General features: G+C 42.9%; 2 protein-coding genes across 3 annotated transcripts in view; one reads left to right on the forward strand and one right to left on the reverse strand.

The window, feature by feature from the left end:
* EPHA4 (EPH receptor A4) overlaps positions 1-2,605 on the reverse strand; it is a 139,153-nt gene extending 136,548 nt beyond the window's left edge. The window contains exon 1 of one of the 2 annotated variants that reach the window (XM_003365125.5): positions 1,775-2,605. In XM_003365125.5, the coding sequence (XP_003365173.1) occupies positions 1,775-1,865 (91 nt within the window). In that variant the 5' untranslated portion in view covers positions 1,866-2,605. The remainder of the gene's footprint in view (positions 1-1,774) is intronic. The other variant, XM_005610642.4, reaches the window with a different exon arrangement.
* Positions 2,335-11,965, forward strand: LOC138924567 (uncharacterized). The gene is made up of 2 exons (XM_070269334.1): positions 2,335-3,970; positions 4,460-11,965. Exon 1 carries the CDS (start codon positions 2,744-2,746, stop codon positions 3,713-3,715), a length of 972 nt encoding a protein of 323 aa, XP_070125435.1. The 5' UTR covers positions 2,335-2,743; the 3' UTR covers positions 3,716-3,970; positions 4,460-11,965.
* The last annotated feature ends 3,730 nt before the right edge of the window (positions 11,966-15,695 follow it).

Raw genomic sequence — 15,695 nt, forward strand, 5'->3', positions numbered from 1 at the left:
GCCCGCTACATCCATTTGGATTTATGTAAGGTGGATTAGGGACACAAAGGGAACAATAAGACCCAATTTACAAAAAAAGGGAGGGAGTAGAAAGGGAGGGTAAAAGGGAGAAAAGGCAACGTGATGGGAATAAAAAGCAACAAAATGAATTAATTTTTAAGGGGGAGGAGGGGTCGGAGAGGGGGGCAGACTCCCCCTCCCCCACTTTCCACATCAGCCTACGGCTCCATCAGCACCTTTTTGTGCCTGGGGCTCCCAAGTTTCGGTTGCCAAAAAAAAAAAAAACGCAAGGAAAGGGTAGAAAGAAAGAAACCTCCTCTGTGTCTGGTGCGAGAAGTCTTGGGGGCGTCCTAATTAAGTGTGCGAAGCAGTCAGGAGAACGCGGGGGCCACGACTCCGCGCAGAGAAATGACCCTATGGACTGAGGGGCGGCAGGGGCCGAGATAGCACCAGAAGCTACGTCGGAAGGAGGGAGGAGACGGAGAGGGTAAGAGCGCGCCCCTTTTTTCCCAAGCAGTGTCGGCTGGCAGGTGTGTGACTCTCTCGGAGCCTCCGTCTGGCGAGCTCTGGGTACCGGCTGACCAGCCAAGGCTAAGTTGGTTTTTGGCTCCCTCCTTCGGAACAGGGAAAATGATAGATTGCACAAGGATGGATGGACGGATCCTGGAGAGACGGACGGATGAATAGATGGATGGATGGAGGGATGGGGGAGGGGGCATGTGAAAAAGTCGGAGAGACGGATGCAAGGCTAGATGCAGGCGGGCTCGAGCACGAGCATTCGCCGGAATGTACGCGCACACGATCAGGGCACTCACGCACAGGCACACAATCGTCCGCGCCCACGCGGGCACCCGCGCACCCACATACACGCATTTGCGCGCGCGCGCATACGCACACAGACCCACACGCACACATACACACGCACACACTCAACTCGCCTTTCTCTGTGATCATCAGCAACTAAATGATCAACCCCCACCTCCCCGACACAGACACACACACAACCCTTCTAGAACGTCCAAACAGGCGCGCAGAAAACTGAGCACTGAGACGAGTCCAGTCGGTCCCTCTCGTTCCTTGCAAACTAGCAAAGCTCGAGTATGTTCAACTTGCCGGCGGCCTCCCCAGGTCTGCGGGGTGATCTGAGGAGCCTGGGTCCCCTAGGCCGGGGATCGCACCCCCGGGACGCGGAGCCCGGCGGGGAGAAAGGTGTCTGACGCCGAGTGCTAGAAATCAGGTCACTGGCGAGCGGCGCCACAACCGCTGCGCCACGGAGGCCCCGCAGCGGGTCCGGGGAAGCGCAGTGCTCGGGAAACTTTGCAGAAACCAGAGCTCGCAAGGCTTTCGCAAGAGCCCGGGAGCAAAAGCCCTCATCGCGCTCCAGGCTTCCGTTTCCCCCTCGACCGGGGCTGGGTGGGGGATTGGTGGTAGGGAGGACCAGGTCCACAGAATTTTTCGGTTTTAATCCTGGCGCTGATCCCGTGCATCCCCTCGGGGCGCCTCGAGCTGGCCTCGCCGGCGGATGCTGATAAACTTTGTCCTTTCGCTGCAAACTTGGGCAACCCCGCAGCCCGCACGGGTCATCGCCCCAAGGCAGACTGGCCAGCCGCTCCCCGCCTCCCCTTTGCGGACCCCCTCGGCCCTGCCCCTTTCTCGGGGCGCACCGCTCACGCCGGGATCCCCCCACATCTGCTGGCCTCGCGTTCCCGGGGAACAGTCAGTCGCGGATCGTCCGCTCTCTGTCCCCGACCGCAGAAAGGACCCCCGCTCCTACCTTCATTCGCGGGGTACACCCTGGAACCGGTGACAGCGTCGCAAATCCCAAAGAGAAACGAAAAGAGGAGGAAATAGAAAATCCCAGCCATGATTCGCCGGTGCCAACGCTGCTCCTGCCGCTTCTATCCCAGTGGAATAAATGCTTAAGTTAGGAGTGCAGCAGGCTGAAGACATTGCCAAGGGGGTGGGCCCAGCCAGTGACGTGCACCCGCCAGTCTGGGGCATGCAGCCAATGGTGGCTCACACGGGGCGGCCCGGCCCCGCCCCTAGCAAGAGGAGCCCGCCTTGAGGCCCCGCCCCCTCCGGGCCCCACGGGGCGCGAGGTCTCCCGGGGTTTGAAGGGGCGAGCTCTGCAGGGTCCCAGCCCCCGCCAGACCGAGGCAGCGAGGTCCCCAGACGCCACCTCAGGGGTCCAGCCCCCGGGCGGTGGAGGGAGCTTCGAAAGACTGAGTTGATTGCGAGGGAGCCCGAGGAAAGATTGGCAGCACCCTCTTCCCCCATGGGCGGTTTGAGATGGAGGAAAAGGCTCTTTTATCGCAATAAAATAAGTATAAAGTTAACCTGCTTCTTAGCTGTTGCTTTTTGCTGAGGTTCGCGTCGCGCGCGCTCCCCGGCTGGGGCTGCACCCTCACTCCTGCGCGCGGCCTCAGCCCCCCACAGCTACCTTGCCCTGTTTGGTGTCTTTGTGGCGCATCTCCACATGAAATGTTCTTTGGGGGGAGTTTTGTGGCTTGGTTACTCTTTTCTTCCCAGGCTCTCCAACTGCCTGGAGAGCGAGGACCTCATCGGTCCCCGACGTCGAGTGCAGCGCCTGGCCGGAAGCAGGGGCTCAGTCTCTGTCCCCAGAGACTGAACGAATGACTTTCCAGCAATCGAGAAGCCCCCTCTGAGCTCATCCCGGCGCTCACGCCGTGGGTCTCGTCCCAGCCCCAGCACAGTACTCCCCACTGCGGCGAGACGCCCCGAGATGGCCTTGGCTGCGGGGAAGCAACTGTGTCTTTCCCGGGGGGAATCCCTGGAACCGGGCCCAGCAAGTCCAGGCTCGGGGGGAGAAGCGAAGAGCTCAAGTGCGAGTGCGGGGACCTGCGGCTGCACAGACATCACCGTGGGACCTCGGAGGCGCCGGGAGCGGTTGCTGCAGCTCTGCGCTCCGACCGCTCCCCTGCGCGGGTCCCCACAGCTCTCGCCGCCCCCGGAGATGGTGGTGGGAGACAGGACCCCCAGGAATCCTCGCAGCTGCCTCTGCCGAGGCGCCGCGGGTGTCCCTGCCGACCTCCTGGGGACGCAGGCACCACTGGTCTGTCCCCCGATGCCCCGGCCGCCGGTGCAGCCACCTGAGCGCCGGCCGGCGACGGCAACGCAGCCGACAGCCCGGGGGACCGGCCCCCGACGCATCCCGGTACATTTCTCCGGAAGTTTGAAGGGGCCCCGATTGCTGACGAGGCCTCCCACCTGTCCTCCTCCCAGGCTGCCAGGCTGCCCCTCCTCTGTCTCCCTCCAGGGTAGGGCCGGGTTTTTCTCCCGAGCCTGGGTCCCAGCGGGAGGGCGACAGCGAGGAGGTAGAAGCTCCCTTCCCGCTCCGGCAGTGGCTCTTCGTGAACCAACCGCGCCACCTGCCGGCCAGACGCGGCAGCGCGCGGCCCCCGCGGAAAGGCGAGCGGACAAAGACAGCCGGGAGCGACCCGCAGGGAGGAGGTGTGTCCGTGGGTGTCTTTCCATCCACCTGCCTGCGTCCGGTGCACCCACGCCACCCCCGCGGCGTGGCGGCGGGAGGCGGTGGAGAGGACCCGGGAGTCTTGTTGCGCTTCTCGCCGGCTGGATTACGGAAGACGGGATCGGAAAGCGTTTCAAGGAGAAACTCAGAGTCAACCATCCCAGGGGCTGCCTGAGAGCTGCTGTCCCTGATAAAGGCATGCTAGATAAAGCCGGAGGGGTGTAGGGAGGAGTGGAGGAGAGAGCAGATCGCGGCCACGGTTTCAGGTCATTGGCCCCCGCGGCACATCGTGTCTCTTCCACGACTCGGAGCTGCAAACTCAGACCCGGCCTCCTAAGATGGGCAACTTTTACTTGAATGAGGCTGGCGAGGCGCTGGACAGTAGCTGTGGGAGTCGGTGGCCTGGAGGAACAGATTGTGCGACTCCAGGCATTTTGGCTTCTCAGTCAAAGACCTGCTGAAATGTCACGGTCTGAGGAAGTGGGTTTCAGCTACTGTAGCTACTGATTTCACACAAGTAAAAAGGGAGAGGGGGTGAACAGGAGGGATACATATGTATGTGTGTGTATAAATTATTTAAAATAACTGCACGAAGTCCCGTTAAGGAATGCGTTTCTAGGTTCTTTCATGTGTCTTCCTGAGTTTTATAGGCAAAGAAGATGCATATTGGTCCCTGTCATTTGGCACGCAGACTCCACAGAGAAAAGAGCAATCTGAATTTTTTTTAAAGCATTTTAAAAAGATAGTTGCTAGTTGCCTGTCTGCAAAAGCTTGCGTTTGCATGTAGTGTGGTTGAAATGGGAAATTGACTGCCTGCCTCCTTAAAAACAGTAAAATTTCTAAAACGTAGGCCATTTTTCTCCCCTGGGGTGTGCACACTGAAGAGTAAAGAATCTCTGAAAGCAAGGCTGTGTTTGCTAGGGTACGTTCGGTGACTTCTCCTGTTTTCTTCCCATTTTCCCTTTTCAGGCCCCAAGGCAGCCCAATAATCTGAAAATCCAGGAGGCAGGAAATGCTAAACTGAACTATTATTTCCTCTTTAAAGCATTTCTGGGCTGAAGATCAGACACGAGCTGCTGAAAATGCTGCTGTCCATTGTGACAACCTAGAGGAACAGAGTTCTAATCGGACAGACATGATTTCTCCTAAAAACAAGGCAAAAATGAAAAGATGATGATGGCCTGGTCCACCCTCTCTGCAGAATCCCCCACTTTATTGGAAGGCACTCCTGAGTTTCCGAACATTTGAGAGTATTCACAACCAGTCAACTCCCCAGTATAGTCATAAGCATTCAATAGAATACTATACTTTCAAAAAGTGCCTAAAATCACCTACTTTTAAAATAAATTACCTCGACTCTTGAGTCAAACAAACCCCCAACTGCTGTAAGAATTCATGGGTATTTTTAATCCATTAAGAGACACGTCAAAATATATATGCTTATAAGCTTAATGGAAATAGTAATTAAATAATTTGAAATTTTTGAAATACTGTTTCCCTTTTGTACAGTGCCCACCACAAAGGCTTGAGCTACAAAGTACATTTTAAATGCTAAGTTGAATTAAGGTTGAATTTCAAATGTATTTCTAATTTGTAAAGACATTTTTTTTTAAACTTATTTTTCCTTTTTCTCTCCAAAGCCCCATGGTACATAGTTGTGTATTTTCAGTTGTGGGTCCTTCTCCTAGTTGTGGCATGTGGGATGCCGCCTCAGCATGGCTTGATGAGCGGTGCCTTGTCCTTGCCCAGGATCTGAACCGGCAAAACCCTGGGCTTTCTAAGCGGAGCATGGAAACTTAAGCACTCGGCCACGGGGCCAGCCCCATGTAAAGACATTTTAAAATAGCACCAAGTATCCCAGAGTTTCCACCTCTGAGTGGAGGGCCAATTTCATCAAAGTAACAAGAAAAGGGCCTTGGACCCACGGACAAATAAGCGACATTAAAGAGAGTGCATGGGAGACTAGAGAAAGGGTAAGAATGAGAAGATGAATCCAGTCTGCCTTTTGCTAGACTCTCTGCCAGATTTTCTAGTTAGTTTAGCTGGACTTCGCTGGATGTCAGTCTTTTTATCAATAAATGGGGCCTCCAACAGTGCTCCAGTGACTCCCTGCCCTTGCCAGGACCAGGGTTTTCAAGACAGACATCCCTGGTTTAACATTCTAGCTGCTCTTTTACTAGCTGTGTGTCTTTGAGTAAGTTACTTAACCTCTCTGAGATATGATTTCCTTATCTGTGAACTGCAGATAGTTATATTATGTGATTCTTCTAAATATTGAATGAATTTGGAGAGCACATGGTATCTGGCACATGGTAGGTAGCTATTATTACTCTCAAATAACATACTACTTAATTAATAACTATTAATAATGTAAAATGGGAAATCTATTGTTCAGCTTAAATCTTCCCTGCCATGAGGAAACCAGGCACTGCCACTTTTTGCGTTCCAGAAGAGGACAATGCTTTATCTCACTGACTCCTGGAGGAGTGAGGGGCAATAAATTCTAAATTCTTTCGTTGTGGATCTATGACAATTCACACTCAATTCATATTCCTCTATGATTCAACTGGATTTGAACCTGAGGACCGTACCTGTCTTCAAATATAGTAGGATCAAAAGAATTAAATAAACAGGATGTAAGGAATCAGAAGTCCCACAGCCACATCAGGAGATTGGTGATAACGAATAACTGAAGTTCTACCTAATGAAATAGGTACCTTGTCAGAAGAGCGCTCCCAACCATGAGCTACCACCTGAAATATAGTGACCTGAAACAACCCTGGGTGGGCTTCCTAAGCCCCCGGGAAACCCTACTGGAGATTTCATCTTTTAATGTCAAGGTTTGATGCATTTCTCATGCAAATAAGCAGGAGGACTCTTGTTAGCTCTTTTTTTTTTTTTTTGAGGGAGATTAGCCCTGAGCTAACATCTGCCAATCCTCCTCTTTTTGCTGAGGAAGACTGGCCGTGAGCTGACATCTGTGCCCATCTTCCTCTCCTTTATATCTGGGACAACTGCCGCTGCATGGCTTGACATGTGGTGCGTAGGTCCACACCTGGGATCCGAACTAGCGAACCCCACGCCACCGAAGTGGGAAGTGGGAACTTAACCGCTGCACCACTGGGCTGGCCCCCTCATGTTAGCTCTCTACTGGTGAGTTGGAAAGACGGCCAGAGAGCTCAAGTCTTGACGAATCAGAGGATGCGATAGCAAGACACAGGAGGTCTTCAGAGTCACTGAGATGGAAAAGGACAAGAAAGAAATGTTGGGGTCCCCAACGAGGAAGACTTTTCTGGAACTTTGTTTGGTGCTGTCCCTGAATTTTAGTTCACTTCTAACAAACACTTCTCAAACGCCTATGCGTGCCAAACACCACGTGTTTAAGTTGTCAGAGGCTTCTTTTCAGGCCTGACCGTGCACAACACCCATCAGGGGCGTGTGGGAGCTGCATAGAAAGGATCGGGAAACTTCGATTCTCCTGTGGCCTCTGAGAAGGAGGCGGAGAGAAAGGAAGACCCTCAGTTCCACCACGCAACAACTCTAGGCCCCTGGAACTAAGCATTTTGTAGAGACAATGAACTTTTCTTCAGGAGAATTCAAAGAAGATCGTTTTGCATCTGCTTTGGGTTGCATTGGAAACCTGAGTTAAACATCAAAACTGTTTTATTTTTTAGCCATGAAGGAAAGCCCCCAAAGAAACATAAAATGCTTCTACTTGGAACCCTTCACGGCAACACCTATAAAATGATATTCGCTCATTCTAACTCAAAATGCCCACATGAAGCAGCAAGATACAGCCATTAAATATTTCAGCTATTAAATACTTTCATATTAATAGCTATGTTGATTTATGATTATTAAAAGAGCTTTTGGAATTACAGTTGTTTTATAATGAAAAATTAATGATAATATATATGTGAATGACATAAACTGGTACAATTTTTTTAGCCATTTTTAAAATATAATTATCTGGTTAGAGAACTAATTTATGAAAACATTGCAACAGCTGCTCTTTTCTTTCTTTCTGAAAAGCAATATGTAATTGCAATGAAATGCTATAAGTAAGAAAAATAATATGACTATGAACATAATTTATGATTTACTAAATAATGAGAAGGTAAATTTGGAAATGTAACTTTTCTTTCCCCATCATAGTCTAAAGCATTTACAGAGTACTTATGTCCCAGACATTTATTTTGTAATTTCAAAAGATCTCTGAATATTCTAAAGTCTAAAATGACAGATAATGTATTTCTTTACATGCAATAGAAATCCTTTAAATGCTTGTTTGGATAACAGAACTTTATAAGCTTTCTTATAGAGGAAATGTTACTTTTGAAATGATATTTATATTTCATTTCTTTAACCTAATTATTTATGCTAATTAGTAAATAGAAAAAGCCTTTCCGTTGCCAAAAAATTATGCCTCTTGACCATTTATTCAAAAGTACGCAAGAGGAAACTCAGTCAAAACTCCAAGAAACAGCATATAAGCTTCTTCCTGAATTGTATACTAATTGGGCTCCACTGCAAATTAATGAAACCTTATTAAAATCAATTGAACACAAATAAACTCCCTATAAAGAAATACAAAAGTGAGGTTCCTAAAGATGGTTTGGTTAGAACTGGCATTATTTTGGGACTTTCTGGATATATAATGCTCAAAAACAATGAAGAATTCATATAGCATAAATACTAACTCAGGAATTTAAGCACATACGTACATCATCCAACCTTAAAATGTGCTAAGCAGTCCTCTTCCACTCAGTTAAAGGTGGACTCACTTTTTCTTAGACCTTGACTATATCTACACAAATAAACTGGCTTAAATTCAGGCAAACAATGAGTTACTTGAAGTAGGGAAGTAAAAAGAAATTCAGTTAGTAACGGATCATTTGACTCAAACTGACATTTAAAGTCTATCAGTTGGACCATTTATTTTTCTTCTTATTCATTCTATGTGTATGCACCTCAAGTTTTTTTTTGTTTTTCTTTTTGTTTTTTTTGCTGGATAATGAGAGAGGGAGTTAAAAATTAGGTATTAAAATACAGAGAATGGTATGCCCATGAGGTTTATTAGTTAAATTTAAGATTCTGTACGAAAGTAGCCTTTTAAGAAGAATGCCCTTAACCATCTTTAGCTGGATTGGAGATTGAGTTGTTCCAGTTTGGGATAAATCTTTTTTCTAAATAGAATGTTTGGACATTATCAATATTTATTCTAGGATTTATATCCTGAGATTTGATGCTCCACTCTGACATTCAGGATTCACAGGCAGGATGACATATATGGCATCACTTTCAAGTTTCTATCACCTTTATCTTCTGCAGCTCTAAATTAAAACAAATTTGGACCAAAACACGCACAGGTGATTGTGAGAGAGATTCCAACATACATTCACTTTAAGCATGAGGTCCCATCGCTGCAACTACAGCCTGCCTATTTATATTTCATTAGACACCTATCAGGGGTAATTGAACATCGGCAGGAAATTCATCAAGTCTATTCCATTAAATGGTCAGTTTACTGCCTCTCAGTAAAGCTGGGCCCCATTTCCTCTGTGTGTCTCATTATGTTCTCATGTGGAACTTTTATAGTTTTCACTTGGATTGCTATCATTTAAAATACTTTGATAAATGCCTCTTGCACCCGTACTGTTTAGCAGGCTACCCTGGTAAGTTACTCGGCGAGCTAAATTGGCAGAGCAGAATCACTGCAAAGGTTATAAGGGAATTCAGGATACTTTGGTCTCTCTGTTTATAGCCTTCTGTAGCAATAGACTTCTTGTGCCACTTTACAATATGAGTTTCTGTGTTATAGATATCCATCTATTTATAAACATGGGTACTTGTTTTAAAAACCTGACTTCGATTAAAAATAAGATTAGCTGGCTTTAAAGCTCCTAAAGCCTTCCACGTCTGGAAGGGTCTGTGATTAAGAACCTTCCTCTTGCTGTATTCTGATTTAATCTGCTCAGCTCTCTGTTTTTTCCATGTCCACCTACACACAGCTGTCAATCTCCCTACAACCTTTCTGCTGTCAGTCAAGTGACAGCCTTGGATGCGAGCTTTGTGTACCAAGGCCTCCTGAGGCCCAGCACTACATTGAGATGGAAAAGGGTAAGGGGGACATAACCGATTCTTCTTCGAAAGCTGGGGGTGGGAGATTACTGGTGGGAGGGTTTTGCTCCACAGCCCTTTGGAAACTGCTTTCTCAAGCACATGCAAAAAACGCAGGCACGTATACCAGACCCCCACATCTGCAGCCCAGCACCAATGTAATGTAAAATTATCCTGGAAGGCAAGCATTCCAAGGTTTGTTGATGCAAAGAATAAAGCACCCTTGCTGAATTTCACTGGGTGTTGACGGCTAAGAATAGTCCTTGTTTCTCTCCTAGTGTGAGTGATTATATGCCTCTAGCTTCCCCTTTCTTGGATTGACTGACTCTTAGCTGACCTGTAAGTACTAACGTCTCTTCATAAAATTACTCGGGAGTATTTGTTTTTGTTAATTGGAGAGTAGCTGGAGAAACATTCTGCTTACGACTTTGTCCAGATTGCGTCCTGTATAATTTAATGTCTTCATGTTGGAAGGAGGTTGCATCCTGTAACATGAAGCCACACTATTGAGATCTTTCTGTTTGTACAGTAGATTACTTCCCCGAAAAGTCAGATAGGTCATTAGCACAAATGGAAATTTTGATCTCTGGAAAGAGGGCCTGAATTAAGACATAGACCTCATTTTAATTACTTTGTTTTTATTTGGTGCCATCTGCATTCCATTAGGAGTCTCTTAAATTTGACATCATATTCTTGATCAGCTAACATTGCAGGATCTTTAAACAAAATGTTCCAAGTTTATGCTAAAATCACTGGAAGCCCTGATATTCCTAAAAATAAACATTAATTTTCACTTTGTCGCAGGAAATGACTTTTATTTGCCTCTGTTTCGATGAAGGTAGATGTCGCCTAAAATATTTAATGCATGATAACATAGCAATGTATTATACTTTACTTTTTGCTTTTTGCATTAGTTATGTTCGAATTTTATCTTTTTGTGTGTTTCTATTTTTATTTTTGTCTTATTGGAGAGAAGAAGATAAAAAAGTAAAAATTGTGAATGATACAAATTTGAATGTTTATCGTCCTACATGAATTGTCGGTCTGGCTGTCTCTCTGGGGAGCGCTGTGGTTTGTAACAGTTGGGTTTCTCGTCTACCAGGCACAAGGCGAGCAGCAGTTGTTGAGGGTCAAGAGACTAACCAATAAACCTGAGCAAATAACTTTATAACCCAGGAGCTTATCTGGGATGTTAACACAGATGCTCGGCAAATCCATGGGGAATGTTTGGTAAATGTCTGATTCCCCAATGCCTTAAACCTGTTGAGTGTAAAGCTAATAATTACCAAGAAAATAATTTTGTGATTCTTTTTTTTCTGAACACAGTTAACCTTCAAAAACAGTAATCCTTTTGGTACTTAGTATAAAAAATAGAACAGGTCTAAATGTAAAGAATTCTGGGAAATTACACACACACACAACTGAAGAAAAGCAGAGAGTAAAGACTTTTACTTTTAAAATTAAAGCCATATTATTGATTATTCTTATACAGATTCATAGTTTACACAGATTCTTCTTCAGAGATAATTTATTTATTTATAATTCTGTAATATGTTTTGCTCTTCATGTTCTGATAAAACACACATGCATAATTTAAATCTAATATCACTTAGAGTTCAACTTTTTTGACAGTTGATTAACTTTCAAAATGATGAAATTGGTGAGAACAAATGAAGTAGTCCTCGGAATTAATATTTTAAAGGTCTGGAAACCCCCAGTAAACTATGCTTGGCTGTGGATAGAAACAGACTTTTAGTAAATTGTCTTCTTGGTAAGATTATGCCAAGAATAATACTGGTCTTTAGAATTCAATTTGGGTTCTTTTGGTGTATTTCAATTCAAAGTGTACCTGGAGATTATCCGTATAAATAACAGACACACACATAGGCAGAAACTCACACAAACCGAGAAACAGCCTTGTTAAGCTGCTGAGCTTTCTCATCGCTAAAGAATATGCCTTCAAGCAATACCATCTTGTCTTCTAATTCAGAATAAAAGCCATTTATATGGGAGGAGAGGGAAGGATGGTTGATTGTTAAAGAAAAAAATAAACTCCTTAAAACCAGCATCTGTATAAAATTGCCTCCTTAAACCTCAAAATAAGTTATTGATTTTCTCTTTCATGTCCATATTATTGAATTTCTCCTTAATTCTTTCTTCATCATAGAAAACACACAGTTTTTCATTTTTGTTCAGTATATTTAATTTGGGAAATAATAACCATAAAAAATGAATTTCAGTGGGCAAACTATGCATGCAGGGGTGTTTTCCTGTAAGTGTATTAATAAATGAATCAGGTTGTAATTAATCTATGCATTAAAATTGAACTAGCTGATGGTGAAAATTTTCCCAAAACTTTGAAAGGTTTCCTTCTTTTCTGTGACCACATGGAATTTGCTCTGACTCTCTTTATGGGGCCCATTCATTACAGCCGTTTGGGGAATAAATGTAGATTTTCACACAATTACTTTCTTGCTGCCAAACCAAAATGAATGGCCTTGTGTCGTACCATATTGGACAAACGTGCCCACTTCTGTAAACAGAGTATCTAATTACATTTTCCATTGTCTCTGCCGTCAACTTTTGATTTCAGGAGCTTGAAAATTGTCCCCCAAAGCCACCAATATTGGCTTCTTTTTCTGGCTGATTATTTGCCCCCAACAAAAAAGAGGAATAAGACCCAAAACAAATACAAATAGCTTAGCTAGTTAGCAATTGTGCTTAAAAGTTAGATGGTTTGGAAGATTCAAATTGGTAATTGAAATGAGATTTCGAGAAACCAATGCTTTTAAATTTTTTCCCTTGTTTTCACTTTTTTGAGGAATCACAGATAATTTAGAATTGACTGACCTTTTAAAAATATTGTCAAAATTAAGCATCATATAAAAATTGATTTGTTTATGGATATGGCATCGTGGACACATACAGATTCAACGTTGAAGGTTTTGACTGTTTGAGAATAACTTTGATTGCCTATGATATGTGATTTTTAACCTTATTGAGACTCACATTCAAATTATGCGCTTTATGGCTAAAGCAGAAGAGGGAGTCATTTAGTCAAAGGACGCTACCTGTCCATCCAGTATTCAACCTCATCTCAACTCTTAGGTTTTCCGCTCTTTATCTCACACACCATAATTCTCTTTACTTTGATCACATTCTAAGAGGGAAATGTATGCCTTGGTGAGAGTTGCAGTTTTCATCTGTAAAGTGGGACTAATCATAGTGCCTACATCAGGATTGTTGTGGGAATTAAATGAGATCCACCACATACAGCTATAAACAGAGTGCCTGGCACAAAATAATTGTTCATTGCTAATACTATTGTACCTTAATTTAGTGAGGCGGTAAACCATTTTTAAAAATTGGACCATACAGTTCTATTATTTAACATAATTGTCTGAAAGACGTTTTTAAAGAGTCTCGCAAGTATTTTTCTGCCAGAGAGTACTGTTTCCGTTTGTCGTTAGTCTTAAATTCAGAGGTGGACTTACCGTTTAGTCCATTGGGAATTGTCTTCCTTCCATGTACTAACTCTTGCAGAGATTAATCTGTTTTTATATTTGGATATTTTATATGTTAGTTTTCATCTGTTGCAAAATTGTGTGTGTGTGTGTGTGTTTGTATGTGCATGCATACAACTCCCTTGTTGTTTGGCTAGCACAAAGTGTGAGCCATAACTTCTTTCTTATACCTGAAATTTACATTGAAATAGCAGGTATTAGTCAAAATTGTTCACTCCTGAGCACAGACGACAAAATCTTAATTAATGGAATGTAGATTCTGTTTGCAACATGACAAAACAGAACATGGAAATCACACAATTTAGCTCAGGGTGCTACAGAAACATGCTAAATAGTGGAAGGAAAGTCCTATTAGCAAGCTAGAGTCCTGGATCCTGGATTGTTTGCTGTTGGACAAGTAGTCACATCTCTTTAAGCCTCAGTTTGCAATCTAGATCATTTTGATAGTTCCTTTCAACTCTCAAATAATACAAGCCCTCATTTCTAGCAATTTCCACACTTTTTCCTTGGGGAAGAATAAAGCTTTATATTCAGTCACTTCAAAGTAATTATCAACTATTCATAAACAAAAAAACAATCATCGAATGGGTGGTATTCAACTTGATGTTTTTGTATGTAAATCCTCTTAGCTTCTGTAAAAATTCTGTAAGGAAGATAGTTAAAACCTATTTGCATTTTATACATAAAAAATTCTGTCTTCTAAAATTACGTGTTTAAAAACCTCAAACCTATTAAAGAAACACATGAAATGCTCTGTATATTTAACTTTTATTATAACGTTAACCTTTATTGTGTTTATGAGCGCAAGCTTATGAATTCATAACTCTCACAGAGGGTCTTCATAAATAAAACAACCCACTTGGATCTGCATGTTTCAAATAGCAAGGCAGCAAGCAACCAACAGATGGATGCATTTTTAATTAGTCAATCCATTGCTATCTTTTGGTTAGAAAATTTTCTTGCAGGTTGTAACAAAATCTTTCATTGGGTGCAAAAATAAAGACAATCTCAGAATCACAGGTTTCCTAAAAGAATTATATATTTCAATACTTTGATAACCTATTCAGATTTTGTATAGTGATAAATTGAACTAAATTATTGGTGGAAAACAAACAAAATAATTTGACATTGTTGTAAATCTGAGACATGAATAAAATTAGCATCAGAATCTACTTTCTTTTATGTTTACTGGTTTTAATTGAGTTAAGTAAGCCAGTATGATCCAATTCAGTTCAAGGCTGTTTTTGCAATGTTGTAAGGAACGAATCTATAATATTATGCTTTAATTTTTAATTTGCATTATACTGACAAATAACTTTAGAAAAAGATGCTCCTTGTTTTGGAAGAATTGCTCTAAAAATGAGAAGATAATATGTATCAAAAGAAGCCAGATGCAAAATTATGAAAGGTCTTCAGAGATCATATTGGGTGGTTCCCAATTTTAAATGCTGTCTTTTTCTAAAAAGAAAAAAATAGTTATCAGATTATCGCTTCATATGCACAGAGTAAAAGGAATGGAGAAGTGAAGTAATTATTTCCATAATTCAGGCACTTAAAACTTTCTTCTAAAATATCCAAATGATTGATATGATAATTTTGACTGAATTAGTCAAATTACTCTTTCACAGTTTGCCTTCTCATTACATGCGTAGATACAATCTAAGTGTGGATGTAACATTTATAAATGCAGAACACTAAACTCATAGCTTACAGTACCTTTCAAGATTCATCCAATTATATATAATCACTTACCTTTTGGCAACATAGAGGGTAACAATTTATCATCCTCTTCTTCAAAAGCACCTATTTAGAACTTTTCCTCTGGGACCCTGTAGCATTGCTCTACAAAAAATTTCAATGTATGACACTAGACCATTATAACCATACAACTATTGCCAACCGCTGTGGCATATACATACATGAACTATAGGTAACAGTGCAAACATTGCGCTTGAAATTAAATGAGTAATGACTTTAACAATATTTTATCAGTCTATTTAATAAAGTGTGTTAATGTCAAGATATTATATGCTTTTGCAGAAGCTACAAAAAAAAAAAAAAAATGGATCAGTCCTAAATTGGAGATTCAATGGATGGTTTCTATAGAAAATCTGATGACAATTTGTATAAATTTTTTATTTTAATTGACAAGTTTATATCTTTATGAGTGAGAAACATAGTATAGAGGGGGAAAAATAAGTATGCAAAAACTCCAAATGATCTACTAGCAAACCAAAGAATAGAAACAAAGAGAGCCTCCTGGAATCTGGTCTCATTATCTCGATGAAAATTCTGTATATAAAAGTAGGTATACCTTTTGCCTTCAGAAAATGAATAAGGAACAGATTTGTTGATCATGCTTGTGGAAAGATGCTTTAATATTAATAATAAAGGAGAGAAGGCAGAAGACCCATTTAGTTTAATTTTCCTTCTTTTTCACTGAGATGAAGAGATAGGCTTTCAAACTGGAAAAGAAGGAAAAAAAGATTGGAAATTCAAGCAGTCAACAATCAGGCTTTGTGTTAGATGCCAGGCTACAGTGGTAACAAGGCCAGTACAGT

Source organism: Equus caballus, chromosome 6, assembly GCF_041296265.1.
Source record: "Equus caballus isolate H_3958 breed thoroughbred chromosome 6, TB-T2T, whole genome shotgun sequence".
Classification (NCBI taxonomy): domain Eukaryota; kingdom Metazoa; phylum Chordata; class Mammalia; order Perissodactyla; family Equidae; genus Equus; species Equus caballus.

Excerpts from the sequence above, each read along its gene's own strand:
- LOC138924567 (XM_070269334.1), top strand. The coding sequence starts at position 2,744 with ATGGCCTTGGCTGCGGGGAAGCAACTGTGTCTTTCCCGGGGGGAATCC.